Source organism: Trichechus manatus, unplaced genomic scaffold (genome assembly GCF_000243295.1).
Source record: "Trichechus manatus latirostris isolate Lorelei unplaced genomic scaffold, TriManLat1.0 scaffold00080, whole genome shotgun sequence".
NCBI lineage: Eukaryota > Metazoa > Chordata > Mammalia > Sirenia > Trichechidae > Trichechus > Trichechus manatus.
The window spans coordinates 1105988-1121375 of record NW_004444016.1 but is presented as its reverse complement, the minus strand read 5'-3'; the positions used below and the strand labels follow the sequence as shown (position 1 = coordinate 1121375).

The window sequence follows — 15388 nt, the reverse complement described above, 5'->3', positions numbered from 1 at the left end:
CCCTCTGCAGCCTAGTCCCTAGTCCTTTATGTACCTACTCTCTGGAGGGGACTCTTACCTCCATTTTATAGATGAGGGGATGGAGTGCAGAGATGAGGTGAAGTACCCAGGGCCACACAGGTCATAAGGGTTGGCTGGGACTCCAGCCCAGATCATCCTGGCTCCAAACCCGGGTGAAGGAAAGACCACAGCCAGTCAGCGGCAAGGCAGGGAGGCCTCAAGGAGGAGATGGTGCCTGAGCTGGGCCTTGGGGAATCTCCCAGGGGGATGATGAAGAACAGCATCCCAGGCAGAGGGAACACAGAGCAAAGGTTGGACAGCAGGGATGTGGTGAGGCAGAAGGCTGGGGGGAAGAGTTCTGGCCTGCCGGTGGGAGGTGTTGAATGCCAGGCCAGGTCTCAATGTGATGGCCGCAGGGACCCACCGAGGTGTTGGGCAGCATGAGGTCAGTTGTGCTTGGAGAGGAGGTTTATTCTGTCTGTTCACTGGCTGTGCCCTGGGGAGTGGATGGAGGAGATGGGAAGCCCAGGCAGTCAGAAGTTCAAGGCCAGAGGTGACACCTGTCACAAGCATGACACAGGTGAAAGCCACTGGAAGGGAAGACACCAGTGGACATGCAGCTGATTTCAGGGAAGCTGGGGAGAAAGGGGCCCGAAGGGCTGGGAAGGGCACCAGTGAGATTCTGGGGGTGAGTGATGGCCAGATTCTTGTAGCATGGAGGCATCAGGGCCCTGCACATAGTAGGTACTCAGTATATGTTTATCACATGAGTGGACGAGGAGCTCTCCAGCTCTAGTGCGACTGGCACCCCGGTGTGCTCCCCTATCTCCAGCACCTCTCCTCCTTGCCCCCTGCTCTGTGGCCCCAGGAAAAAAACCCAGCTAGCCAGCAGGCGTGGTGCTGCCCATGGTTCCACTCAGAGTCTGCCAGTGAACTCATATTGCTGTCTCCTCCCCCTCCCTGTCCTTATCTTCCCCAGGACTTGGTCTCCATGGCGACTCACCACCTTGGCTTGCCTGCATCCCAGCCTCTGCCAGAATTCTGAGCTAGGCTCCTTCCCTCCCTCTTCCGGGGCCCTGGTACCCGCAGTCCTTGTCTCCTCCCTCTGGGGTGAGGCCAGAGGCAGCCCCCTCTCTTCCCGACTGTTACACTCATTTTCCAGCTCGAATCTGAGTCAGGAAGACAGGGAACTAGCTCCTCTGGGAAGACCTTCTCCTAGCCCTGCCCCCACCTTCCACCTGCCACAGCCCTTCCAGGAGAAAAACCATCCTTGCCGGCTGGTTGGAGGTCTCTTGGGCCTCCTCCTCTGCATCCAGACCCTCTCCCAACTCCATCTCCCATGCCGAGGCCCATCTTGTCAGTCATTTCCTTTTGTCATCGGCTTGGCAGACAGGCAAGTCTTTAAACCTGAGACCTGGAGAAGAGGCTGGGGGTGGGAAGAGGCCACCTGGGAATGAGGAGATGGGTCTGGGAGGGAGAATGAGGGGCCACTGAAAACCTGGATTAAGATAGCATCCTGCACTCCGTTCTTTTTAATTTAAAAAAATTTTTTTTCCAAGGAGAGAAAATGGAGCTTCGTGGGAGGCACCAGCAACAGTTCGTAAGTAGCAGGACCTGCAGGGATTGGTGGTGCAGGGGGGCTGGATAGTCAGAGCAGGGGGATGGTGCAGGGGGTCTGGGTAGTCAGAGCAGGGGGATGGTGCAGGAGGTCTGGATAGTCAGAGCAGGGGGATGGTGTAGGGGGCCTGGGTAGTCAGAGCAAGGGATGGTGCAGGGGGCCTGGGCAGTCAGAGCTGGCGATGGCTGGCTGGGGAGTGTGAGGTCCGTGGTCACGCCTCTGGAAGCTGTCCGGGGGAGCAGAGGCTGTATCTGTGAGGCTGTGGAGGAAGGAGGGACAGGGAAACAGGTGGATGTTGCCGGGAGGCAGATTCTAGCTCAGAGCAGGAGTGGGAGAAATTTTCTAAGAACCAGGGCCATCTGCCCAGTGCAGGATGGGCTGCTCGAGGCATCAGGGCGCTCTCGCCCCCGCTCCTGTCCCCACAGCAAGGGCCATGTTTAAGCTGCTTCCAGGATTCTGTAGGGGCATCTCTCCTGGGGGGCCCAGTGGAGGTCAGTGGCTCCTGGGAGAACCTTTGCAGCAGAAGGCAATGGGATTTCAGTGAACATTTGTGCCAGCAGCCCGAGGAGGCAGATGCTATAACCTCTCCACTTGGAAAATTAGGGAGCTGAGGCCAAGAGAGGCAGAGGAGCTTGACCAAGGCTGTATAGCCAGGCTGCAGCAGAGCCAGGGTTTGATCCAGGCATTCTTGCTCTTGGATCATGCCTGTCACTGCTCTGCTGTGCCAACTCTGGGGTCCCCAGGTCCCGGGATGTGAGTCAATGAGGAATGGATGAAGCTTGACCTCTCTGGGAGCAGCTGTACCTGTCCCTGGAAACCCCAGTGAACTAGAGGCAGCACAGAGGGGTGCAGAGCAGAGTCAGGTCCCCACTAAGCTATCAGCCTGCCCCGCAGATCCCTGTCCTGAGCCCCCTGCACCAACATCCTGCTTTCAAAGGCCTGTTTTGTCGTTTAGGCCCCGCTCACCATTCCCCAAGTTGGAGCTGGGCCTGGTGTCCCTGCCCACGGGCACCTGGGAACTCCCAGCCTGCGCCATCTGCCTGGAGAGGCTGCGTGAGCCCGTGTCGCTGGACTGTGGCCATGACTTCTGTGTTCAGTGCTTCAGAACGCACCGTGCCCAGGGCTGCCAGCCACCCTGCTGCCCCGAGTGCCGCAAGATATGCAGGCAGAAGAAGGGGCTTCGCAGCTTGGGGGAGAAGATGAAGCTGCTGCCACAGAAGCCGCTGCTCCCTGCAGTGCAGGTCTAGGACCAGGCCTTATCACTGGTGGGGTACAGAGAGGGCTCTGGGTCTGATGAGAGGAGGTGGGTGGCTTTGGCCCTGTTCTAGAATGTCATCAGGGTGGGGAACACAGTTCCAGGTTGAAGTCTGATTCCCAGCCCTGGGTGCTTGGGGAACCCTTCTTCCTCTCCCACAGGAGACATGTGACGTGAAGGCCGAGCCGCTGCTGCTAGTGCGAATCAGTGCCTCCGGGGGCCTCATCCTCAGGATGGGGGCCATTAACCGCTGCCTGAAGCACCCCCTGGCCAGGGATACTCCCGTCTGCCTCCTCGCCATCCTAGGGGAGCAGCGCTCGGGGAAATCCTTCCTCCTCAACCACTTGCTCCAGGGCTTGCCAGGCCTGGTGAGGAGGCAGGTGGCGGGGAGGCGGGCACCAGTTTGGCTTCTGGGAGGGAACGGGGCCTGGGACCCTGGAGATGGGAATAAGGAATGGACCAGCTAATGCTGCCCCTTCTTTCCCTGCAGGAGTCTGGCAAGGGTGGCTGGCCGAGAGGAGGGGGGCCCCTGCAGGGGCTCAGTTGGGGCGCCAGTAGCCTTACCAGGGGCATCTGGATGTGGAGCCGCCCCTTCCTGCTGGGGAAAGAAGGGAAGAAGGTGAGGCGGAGAAAGGGAAGAGCCAGGGCAAAAGCTGAGATGGACAAAGAGGAGGGCAATCAAGAAAGAAATCCTGGGAGTAAGGGCAGGGTGGAGGAAGAATGAGGCAGACCTGACCCCTGGCTGGTCCCCCCACCCCCCCATAGGTGGCTGTGTTCCTGGTGGACACTGAAGGCGCCATGAGCCCTGAGCTGAGTAGAGAGACCAGGACCAAGCTGTGTGCTCTCACCACCATGCTGAGCTCCTACCAGGTGGGGCCCTGGGGTGCAGGCAGCCCCTCCCCACAGTTCCCCCTCCAGCTGTGACAGCTGTCTCAGCTGGGTCTGCCCTCAGCTCACGGTGAAACTGAGGAATGAGATGCTCCCAGTCTATAAAGGTGGGAGCACCGCTGTTTGAAGGATGGGTCAAAGGTCCCTGGGAACAGCTGAGGTCTGGTCTGTAGGGTCGTGATCCCATCTCAGCTTGCCTTCCTTTTGGTCTGTAGGGTCGTGATCCCATCTCAGCTTGCCTTCCTTACCTCAAGGCAAGCACAACCCCGTGGTTTGGGAGGCCACACTGGGTCTCTCCCATGTTCTGAGGCCCACAGACTGTCTGGGGGCTTCCTCCCCACCTGGGTTTCCCAGTCTCACTTTGCCTTTCCAGGCCCACTTTCATCTTGTTGCTGTCCTTGGTTCCAGATCCTCAACACCTCCCAGGAGCTGAAGGATAGAGACCTGGAATACCTAGAGGTTAGGAGACATCTCATTTTTGGGGGGCACCACCCCACTCCTGCTCTGGCCATACGGCCAGGGGACTGGACTGGGTTTATTAGGTCCCTTCCAGTTCTGACCTAGGTTGTATGCCACTTGAACTGAGTTGGCGAAGCCCAAGGTGCCTGCTTTGGGGAGAGGCAGGAGAATCTTGGAGCTGGGAAATGGGAAGCTCGGTCCCTACAGTGGGTATAGGGCTAGGGTGTGCCATAGTCCTCAAAGTGGCCCCACTGTGACTCTACCTGTGCCCCGCCCCAGATGTTTGTCCATGTGGCGGAGGTGATAGGCAAGCACTATGGGATGGTTCCAATCCAGGTGAGACACCCCTTTCTGGAGTCCTCATCCCCAGACCCAGACACCCCCAGCAGCCGGTGTTAGGGCCCCTTCTCTCCCCTTATCTCCCAGCATCTGGATCTCTTAGTTCAAGACTCATCTCGCCCCAAAAAGGCAGGGCCGGGGCACGTGGGTGACATCATCCAGGTGAGAGGTGCAGAGGGAGGGGGTGCCTGGCCTCTGGGAGGGGAGGGGGCTGGTGGGCAGGGCAGACTTTGGGGGGAGCTGGGAGGGGTCCTAAGAACAGGAGGCTCAAAGCGTTTCTCAATCCTCAGAAGTTATCGGGCAAATACCCCAAGCTTCAGGTACTGCTTCAAGGGAAACAAGCTCGTTGTTACCTCCTGCCTTCTGCAGGGAGGCGGTGGGTGGACGAAGGCCATGGAAGTCCTGGTGGTGAGTGTCCCCTGGAGCAAAGGCCTCCATGTCCTGTTCCCCACTGCCCCTGCTTGGCAACCCCAGCCAGCACCCTCCTAGTGTCCAGCTTCTCGCCCCAGAGCCCATCACACCTCAGCCCTGTTTCCCCCTCCTCAGACCCAGAGGAGGATTTTGGCAGCCTTCTTCACGCCTACGTTGTGGATGTGCTGAGTACAGCCCCCCAGCATGCCAAGAGCCGCTGCCGGGGGCCCTGGAGTGAGGGACGAGCCATTGCCCGGGGGGACAGATGCCTGCTCACTGGCCAGCAGTTAGCTCAGGAAATCAAGGTACAGAAACGTTCCTCCCCCTCAGCCCTCAGCCGTTGCTGCCGCCCTGACCCCTTCAACCTCTCTGCAGAACCTCTCAGGCTGGATGGGGAAGACAGTGCCCAGCTTCACCTCTCCGGAAGAGGTAGGCACTCCCAGGAGGATGATGGGGCCCGGAGGGAGGACGTTGGGGGCTGGGAGGGAGGATACTATGCTGGAGGGAGGATGCTGTACTGGAGGGAGGATCCTGGGCCAGGAAGCAGGACACTGGGCTGGGAGGGAGGACTCAGGGCCGAGAGGGGCTATGCCAAGGTCTTGTGGAAGCCAGTTTGCTCTGGGAATGGAGGTGAGGAGCAGCAGCCTATCTGGCTGAGGAGGAAGGAGGACAGCAGCTTGGCTTTCTCTTGGACAGATGGCTGCCCAGCTTCATGACCTAAGGCAAGTGGAGGCTGCCAAGAAGGAATTTGAGGAGTTCGTGAGGCAGCAGGTGAGACTAATGGGAGCCAGGTGGGCCACGCTGGGAGAGGACTCCCGGGTCTCCTGCTTGGGACCATTCTTTTCAACCCCCATCCCAGGACTTGGCTACCAAGCGCATATTCTCTGCCCTCCGGGTGCTGCCCGACACCATGCGAAACCTGCTTTCTGCGCAGAGAGATGCTGTCCTGGCTCGGCACAGTGTTGCCTTACTGTGCCCAGGGAGATCTCAGACCTTGGAGGCCTTGGAGGCGGAGCTGCAGGCCATGGCCAAGGTCTTCATGGACACGTATACGGTGCGGTTCTGTGGCCACCTGGCGGCTGTGGGGGGTGCTGTGGGTGCCGGGTTCATGGGCCTGGCAGGCGGGGTGGTGGGTGCAGGCATGGCAGCAGCAGCTCTGGCTGCAGAGGCTGGCATGGTGGCAGCTGGAGCTGCAGTGGGGGCCACGGGGGCCGCTGTGGTAGGGGGCAGTGTCGGTGCTGGGCTGGCTGCCACCGTAGGCTGCATGGAGAAGGAGGAGAATGAGAGAGTGCAAGAAGGGGATCAAGAGCCCCTTCTTCAGGAAGAGTAGGAGGCCTGAGGAGACGTTAAAGGGAGGGAAAGATGTGGGGGTGGGGGTGGGGAGGGGCTTCAAGGGGCCCAGATGTACCACTCTGCCCTGGTTGAATGCCCAGAATCCGGGTGGCTCCAGGGACTTGGGAAGGGTGTCCCTGGGATGGGAGGTAGCGTTTGTGGGTGGAGACCCATCTCTGCTTGTAGATGATTGCTAATCTGCCATCCTTTCCAGATATACTTGAACCCAGGGTTTCCTGCCACCAGGAGGCCCCACCCTCCCAGTCCTGCTTGTATTATAGGAAGGTCAAAGCGTCTCCTTCCTGGAAGCCTGCCCTTGGGTCAAGTGACCTCAGTGTTGAGGGGCTCAGGGAGGAGGGAGAAGGAGGAAAAGACTGGGTTGGCTGTCACCATGGTCTGCATGGTGAAGGAGGAGGATGAGAGGGTGCAGGATGGGGATCAAGAGCCCCTTCTCCAGGAAGAGTAGAGGGCCCCAGGAGGCATTAAAGGTGGGGGAGGTGAAAGAGATAGAGTATGGTGGACAGTGGCTGAAACCACAGAGCAGAGAAACCTGCTTCGAGAACCCTTCCCAGAGCTGCTCCAGGTGGCTTCTTGGCCCCTCCCACGTTCTCCACTGGCCCTGGGTCCCCAGAATCTGTATATATGCCTTGAACTGCCCCACCCTCCTGGTAGACTGGCCACTGCTGGGTATGTGCCCTTGGCAAGCAGAAGGCAGAGTGCCAATGCCCTTTGTGGAATGCCACACAGCAACAGGTTAAATGCCAGAGAGTAAAAACTTTGATTGCATTCGGAGCTCAGCCAGGCAGCCTTTATATTAGTACCAGTACCAGTTGCTGTTGAGTCAACTCCAACAGAGCTAGAAAGAACTTTTGTCTTCTACTTCCCCCACTCACCCCACTGGCTCTTTGAGCAGATGAGGAGATAGAGGCCAGTGAGGAAGTCTCTGCAGAGACAAGATGAGTAGTACCAAGTGGCCTTGGTCATGTGCTTTATAACTTACAAAGGTTTTCCCAGGCATCCTCTTCCTCAACCCTTGAAATTGTCCCATACAGTACGTATGATACCCATTTTTACAGAGGAGAAAGCTCACCAGGGGTGATGTATCTCAGTTGGAACCGCTAGTCAGAGATAAAGGCAGGACTTGAACCCCAGATTCTGATGTCAAATCCCTTGCTTAGGTGAACCTCTGCTCCCCAGGTCACTCCAAGACCTGACTTCTGTGTTCTAAGCTTCCTGGGCTTCCAGTGCAGGTTCTGTAATTCATGAGTGACCAAGCAACTGTGTGACTGCTCAGCAGAGTGTGGGGGTTTGGATGGTTTCCCTTCTATGATCTGCTGAAGGCCACCAACTCCAAGATTCTCATGTGACAAATTTCTGGATGAGGAATTTGGTGACCTAACTTACGGTTCCCACTTCTGAGGCCTCATGTTGAAGATGTCAGCACCACAGACACAAAGCATCTGGATCCTAAGCCACTGACTGCATGGAGCAGAAGCTGACTACACCAAACCATGGCATGAGCAAGAAATAAACTTTTATTTTATCAACTGAATGAAGTATATAGGTTTACTTGTTACTGCACCATAGCCTAACCCACCCTAGCTAGTACAAAGATTTCTTCCTTGAAATGGCGGATGTTGTAACAAAAACGCATCACTGGTTGGGTGGTGGGTGGTAAGGAGACACTGCTGGGCCCATTTAACGTGGTAACAAAATGCTTGGTAAAATTGTTGCCTACAATGACTTCGAAGGCAGACCGAGTACTGTGGAGGAAAAATTAAAATCTCCTGCCAATCCAGACAATCCTCTCGACAAATGTAGAAAAGAAAGAAAACAGTTCTATTATTGAATGAGCACTCAACCAGACTTCAATGTACATCACAGGTAATTGGCTAATGAACTTGACGGCAGAAAGAAATCCCACCCTGTTTAGATAGCGGAGCAGATGCAGTATGTTACACATGTGTTCTCAGTTATTACATGTATGTTCTCATGTGTTGTGTGTTATTACATCCATACTCGCATGTGTTTTGTGTTACTACACACATGTTCTCATGTATTGTGTCATTACACGTGCTCTCATGTATTGTGTCATTACACATGTGCTCTCATGTATTGTGTGTCATTACACATGTGATCTCATGTTTTGTGTATTATTACACACGTTATCATGTATTGTGTTATTACACACATGTTCTCATGTATTGTGAGTTATTACATATATGTTATTATGTGTTATTACATGTTATCATACATGAGGACTTGTTCTCATGTAAGAAAGCTTGATGGCACAGTTGGCTCTACAGACTTTTAAAGTTCACCCTAAACTCACCTGGTAATTGGGGTTGCATCTCTGCTAGTTAAGTGCCTTTATCTGAGGGAAAAATGAAACTTCCTATATCTCCGTGACAAGATAGTCTGGGTTGAACTGTCATGGTTACAGGTAGATGGGGTACTCTCTTCCTTGATGTTTACATTCCAAAGAGATGGCTCCCAGCAGAGGAATGGATAAACAAAATTTGGTATATCCATGCAATGGAATATTAGTCAACCATGAAGAAGAATGACGTTCTGACACATGCTACCACATGGATAAATTTAAAAACTTTATACTGGATGAAATGAGTAAGACATAAAAATATAAGTATTGCACAATCCCACTTATATAAAATAGCTGGCAAATACATAGAGACAAAAATTTATTAATGGTTTTCTTAGTTATCTAGTGCTGCTATAACAGAAATACCACAAGTGGATGGCTTTAACAAACAAATTTATTTTCTCACAGAAGACTGGAAGTCTGAATTTGGCTCTGGGGGAAGGTCCTTGTCCCTTCCGAGCTGCTGCTCCTAGGCATCTTCATGTGGCTTGGCATCTCTCTTTCCCCGTCTCCCCTCTGCTTGCTTGTTTAATCACTTTTATATCTCAAAAGCGATTGACTCAAGACACACTGTACACCAATCCTGTCTCATTAAAATAACAAAGACAGTCCATTCCCAAATGGGATAACCACGGGCATAGAGGTTTGGAATTACAACACATTTTTGGGGGACACAATTCAATCCATAGCATTTATTACCAGGGGCTGAAGGAAGAGGGGATGCTGAAGGTGCACTGAGTTTCTGTTTGGGGTGATGAAAAACTTCTGGAAATAGAAAGTAGCAATGGTTGCACAACATGGTGAGTGTAATTAATGTCACTGAATTCTACACTTAAAAATGGTTAAAATGGCTGTGATGGTTAAGGTTGTGTGTCACCTTGGCTGGACCATGATTCTCAGTGGTTTGGCAGTTATGTAGTTATGTAATGATTAATCACTTTCATGATGAGAGCAGATATAGTGTAATCACCTCCATGATGAGATCCGCTATAAGCACCCAATCAGTTGAAAGGGAGTTTCCTTGGGGGTGTGGCCTGCATCCAATATATGTGGACTTTCTGGGAAAGCTTGTGGCTTTTGCTTGCTTTGAATCCTGCAATTGGCTCATCATCATCTAACCTCCAGTTCTTGGGACTTGAGCCAGCGGCCTGCCATCTAACTTGCCAATCTTGGGTTCATCAGCCCTTGCAGCTACGTGAGTGAAGAGAAGCCTCCAGCCTGACACCTGACCATGGACTTGGAACTTTCCCGCCTCTACAACTGGAAATTTCCTTGATGTAAATTTCTCTCTATCTACTTATATGTATACACACACACACACATATACATACTTCTCTGGTTTTGCTTTTCTAGAGAACCCAGCCTAAGACAATGGCAAAGTTTTTGTTGTATGTATTCTACCACAGTAAAATTAAAGAGAGATGGCTCCCAGGCCCTTAAGAAAAACATTATTGGCTTATAATGCTGGCAAGAGGCTTACTTATTATTAAAAAGCTTTACATCCATATGAAAGGGACACAGGAAGCTAATGTGGCCAGATTCGCCATCTTAGACTACAGCCACCAAAGAACACAGACATGGAGTATGGGAAGGCAACTTCATGGAGCTCCCAACAGGAAACAGAGTACCTGGTAACCAGGGATACATACTTTCCCATCTCCACCCCCTTCCCTGTACGAGGCCTCCCCTGCTTGCCAACGGGCCATGGTTGTTCGGCAGGAGAGATACCAGCTCACCGCTGCCTGGATTTGCCGTCTTGGACCTCAGCCACCAAGGACTTCAGACAAGGAGTATGGGAAGGCAACACCACAGAGCCCCAGCAGGAGACAGAGCATCTGGTAATCAGGGATACATGCTTTCCCACCCCCTATTCTTCACACTATGTGGCCTCTGCTGTTTTCCAACAGGCCATGGTTGCTCTGCCACAGACACACAAGCTCACTGCCACTGGGATCTGCCCTGCCCCCACTGGCTGGCCCTTTCAGTGCCATTTTCTTGTTTGTTTTTGGTTTGTGTTTTTGCTTGTTTGTTTCTTGATATTGTTTTTTGGCTTTTTGTTGCTTCTCACTCTCCTTTTCCTTTCTTCTGCCCAGCTAGCCACATGTGCCATCCCCTCCCCTTCTTGACAGGCTGTGATTTTTTGGTTGGTTTGCTTTGTTCTTTCATTTTTCTTCTTTTTCTCTGTTTCTTCTCTCTCTCCCCTTTCCTTTCTTTCCTTTCTCACACCCACTCAGCCCTGTGCACCACCCTCACCCCTTCTTGAGGGGCCATGTTGCACAGCTTGGTTGGAGAGTCACTGTGTGCAGCCTTCCTGGGTCTGTGCTGCTGTCATCGACCAGCTCCCTCTGCACCGTTTTATTTATTTATTTTTGTTATTGTTTCTTCTCTCTCTCTCCTTTCCTTCCTTTCATTTATTCCATCCACCCAGCCCTGTGCACTTCCCCCAACTTCTTGGTGGGCTGTGCTGTACCGCTTGGCTGGAGAGCCTCTGGCACATGGCTTCTGTGGGTCTGCACCGCCCCTACAGGCCAGCTCCCTCAGCTCCATATTATTTATTTTTCTTTATCTTTCCCCTTCTCCATTTCCTTCTCCCTCCCACCTAGGCCCAGCGCTGCCTTTGCCTCTTCCTGATGACCATGCCATACCACCCAGCAAGAGAGACATCAGCTCGCTGCCACTCCAATTCTGCCTTGCCCTCAATGGTCAGCTCCCCCACCACATTTTGTTATTTTTATTTTTTTATTATTTGTTTCTTTGTTGTTTTTTTCTCTCTCTTTCCTTTCTTTTCTCCCACTCATGTAGCCCCATGCACCACACACGCCGCTTCTGGACAGGCTGAGCCACACCATTTGGCTAGAGAACCACCAGTACACGGCCTGGCCAGGTCTGCCCTGCCCCATCCACTGAATCCTACCACACTGCATTTTATTTATTTTTTGCTTTTTTTTTTTTTTACTTTTTTTGCTTTTGTTTATCTCTCTTCTTTCTCTTCTTTCACCCATCCGCTTAGCTCTGCACTTTTCATCTCCTTTCCTCCTGCCTATCTGCACCATGTGCCGAGTACCATGCCCCTGAGCAGTACCTACAAAGTTCCCCGGGCTCCACTTCGCACTGCCTACCAACACCGCCCTATCGCCCCCAGTTTGTACCACAAACTACCCATTCCAGTCCCTGCACCCCCACTGGACCCTTCTTGCTGCACCACAGCTGAGAGACTGGTCCTGTGCACCTGGACAAGGTTGTGAGAAGCATCCTGCCCACAGGCGAACAAAGAACAAAAAAACACCCAGTCTGCCTGCCTAGATGCAACCAAATAAAAAGGCAGGAAGAAACAAATCTACAATCAATAAATGAAAATAATTCTTGAATGTCCTGGAGACAGCAGGCAATATCAAAACATATTAAAAAACAGGAGATGATGGCTCCAGAAAGCAACCGAAATAAAACACCAAATGACCTTCTGGTAGAAAGAAAGGTACTGGAACTACCTGATAGGGAATTCAAAACAGTAATATTCAGGGTTCTCCAACAGATGAAGGAAAACACAGGCAAAAATAAGCAAAAAATTGACAAAATCATGGATAATACAGAAAAAAATCATGGAAAAGACAGACAAAACAATGGAAGAATTCAGGAAAATACAGGAACAAAATGTCAAAACAAATAACTAGAGATCATACAAAAACAGCAGTTAGAAATTCAAAAGATAACAAGGTTTCAGAAACGAAGAGTGCAATAGGTTTTAGGAGCAAATCTGAAACAATGGAAGACAGGATCAGTGAAATTGAAGACAAAAACTTGGATACTACTTTGAGGAAAAATCCAGGAAAAGAATGAAGAAAAATGAAGAAACCCTGAGAGCGATGTGGCATACAATCAAAATTTGCATGTGATCAGAGTTCCAGAACAGGGGGAGAAAACAGAAAACACAGAGAGAATCATTGAGATTTGCTGACAGGAAACCTCCCTAATGTCATGAAAGATGAAAAGCTGACCATCCAAGAAGCTCAATGAACCCCATATAGGATAGACCCCAAAAGAAAAACACCAAGACATATCATAATCACACTTGCTAAAACAAAAGACAAAGAAAGAATCCTGAGAGCAGCTTGAGAAAAAACAAAAAGTCACATTCAAAGGGGAAAAAATAAGACTAAGCTCTGATTACTTGGCAGAAACCATGCAGGTAAGGCAATCGGATGACATATATAAAACGTTGAAAGAAAAAAACTGCCAACCAAGAATGATATATCCTGCAAAACTCTCACTTAAAAATGATGGTGAAATTAGGACATTTTCAGATAAACAGAAATTAAGGGAATATGTAAAAACCAAACTTACAAGAATCATTAAAGAGAGTCATTCCGTTACAGAACCAACAACATCAGACAACAACTTGAATCTAGCACATAAGACAACATCAGCCAGATACCAAACTAGATAATGAACTCTCAAGGATAAAACAAAACTAAAAAATTTACAACAGGGAACCAGAGAGGTCAATCTGTAAATGATAACAACCCCAGAACAATAAAACAGGGAATAAATGATACAACTTTAAAATGGAGATGAAGTCAAGGTATTATCAAGTAATAAAAGACTGGCTTAAACTTAGGAAGATAGGGGTAAATTTCAAGGTAAATTTCAAAACCACAAATAAAGCTAACAAATCAAAATAAAGTAGAAAAGCAAAGTCTTATTAAACACAAAATCTACAAAAATTAAAGAAAAAAATCCACAAACAAGGAATTCAGCACAGAGGACTAAGAGAAACAAAATGTCAGCACCACAAAAAAGCACTACATAATGACAGTGATAAACACACCTATCAATAATCAGAGTAAACACAAAAAGGTTAAATGCACCCATAAAGAGAGAGTGACAGAATGGATTTAAAAAAGGACCCATCAATATACTGTCGACAAGAGACACACCTTAGAAACAAAGACATAAATTTATTAAAAATCAAAGGATGGAAAAAATATATCAAGCAAACAGCTACCAAAAAAGAGCAAGAGTGGCAATATTGATCTCAGATAAAATAGACTTTAAAACAAAATCCACTATAAAAGACAAGGGTATTATGATTAAAGGGACAATACACCATGAAGACATAACCATAATAAATATCTACACAACCAATGACAGGGCTCCAAAATACATAAAACAAACTCTAACGGCACTGAAAAGAGAAATTGATAGTTCCACAATAATAGTAGGAGACTTTAACACACCACTCTTGGTAAAGGACAGAACATCTAGAAAGAAACTCAACAAAGATACAGAAGATCTAAAGGCCACAATCAACTAACTTGACCTCATAGACAAATACAGAACACTCCATCCAACAGCATCAAAGTACACATTCTTTTCCAATGCACGTGGAAGGTTCTCCAGACTAGACCAAATCTTAGGCCACAAAGCAACCCTCAACAAAATCCAAAACACTGATATAATACAAAATATCTTCCCTGATCACAACACCATCTAAGTAGCAACTGATAACAGGAAGAGCAAGGAAAAAGATTGAATTCATAGAAACTGTATAACACCTTGCTCAAAAACCACTGGGTAGTAGAAGTCAAAGATGGAATAAAAAAATTCCTAGAATCAAACAAGAATGAAAACACATCATACCAAACCTTTGGGACACAGCAAAGACAGTGCTCAGAGGTCAATTTATAGCAATAGATGCACACATCAAAAAAGAATAAAGGACCAAAATCAAAACATTAGCTACACAACTCAAACAAATAAAGAACAGCAGAAGCAGCTCACAGCCACCACAAGAAAGGAAATAACAAAGATCAGAGCAGAAATAAAATAAATAGAGAATAGAGAAACAATAGAAAGAATCAGCAAAACCAAGAGTTGGTTCTTTGAAAGGATCAACAAAACTGACAAACCATTGGTGAAACTGACAAAAGAAAAGCAGGAGAAGATGTAAATAATTTAACCAAAATAAGAAATGAAGTGGAGGACATTACAACAGCCCTAACTGAAATTAAAAGGATCACTACAAAGTACCAAGAAAAAGTATACTCCAAAAAAAATTGAAAATGGACAAATTTTTAGAAACACACTACCTACCTAAACTAACAGAAACTGAGGCTGAAAATCGGAACAAACTCATAACAAGAGAAGAGATTGAAAAGATAATAAAAAAAAACTTCCAACAACAACAAAAAGCCCTGGCCCAGATGGCTTCACTGGAGAATTCTACCAAACATTCAGAGAAGAGCTTCCACAAGTACTACTCAAACTATTTAAGAACATAGAAAAGGAAGGGGTACTTCTGAATTCATTCTATGAAGCCAGCATCACCTTGATTCCAAAACTAGACAAAGACGCTACAAAAAAGAAAATTACAGAACAACATCTCTCATGAATATAGATGCAAAAATTTTCAACAAAATTCTAGCCAATAGAATTCAGCATCATATCAAAAAAATAATACACAACAACCAAGTGAGATTCATACACGGTGTGCAAGGATGTTTCAACATTAGAAAATCAATCAACATAATCCACCACATAAAGGAAAGAAAAGAATCAGGAGTTCCGGCAAAATGGCGCTCTAGGCAGAAGCACCACGCCGTCCCTTCACAGCAAAGATCTGAAAAACTAAGCCAAACAGAGAATACAACAATCCTGAAACCCTAAAACATCAAACGAAGAGATAAAGAACTCAGCCAAGCACCAAATG

The 15388-nt window shown here is 49.1% G+C and overlaps 1 protein-coding gene across 1 annotated transcript; it reads left to right on the top strand.

Moving 5' to 3' along the window:
• Window positions 1–1339: 1339 nt before the first annotated feature.
• Window positions 1340–6302, top strand: RNF112 (ring finger protein 112). Its single transcript, XM_004380982.2, has 14 exons — window positions 1340–1393; window positions 1560–1600; window positions 2574–2859; window positions 3035–3241; window positions 3364–3492; window positions 3639–3743; window positions 4170–4220; window positions 4500–4556; window positions 4647–4721; window positions 4850–4967; window positions 5106–5275; window positions 5346–5399; window positions 5667–5741; window positions 5830–6302. Exons 1-14 carry the CDS (start codon window positions 1340–1342, stop codon window positions 6298–6300), a joined length of 1893 nt encoding a protein of 630 aa, XP_004381039.1. The 3' UTR covers window positions 6301–6302.
• The last annotated feature ends 9086 nt before the right edge of the window (window positions 6303–15388 follow it).

What these genes read in the sequence shown, in the direction of transcription:
- RNF112 (XM_004380982.2), top strand. Translation starts at nt 1,340, where the DNA reads ATGCCGAGGCCCATCTTGTCAGTCATTTCCTTTTGTCATCGGCTTGGC. An exon ending in GAGACCTGGAATACCTAGAG is followed by an intron (nt 4,221 to 4,499) that starts GTTAGGAGACAT and finishes GCCCCGCCCCAG; the next exon opens with ATGTTTGTCCATGTGGCGGA. An exon ending in ACGTGGGTGACATCATCCAG is followed by an intron (nt 4,722 to 4,849) that starts GTGAGAGGTGCA and finishes CTCAATCCTCAG; the next exon opens with AAGTTATCGGGCAAATACCC.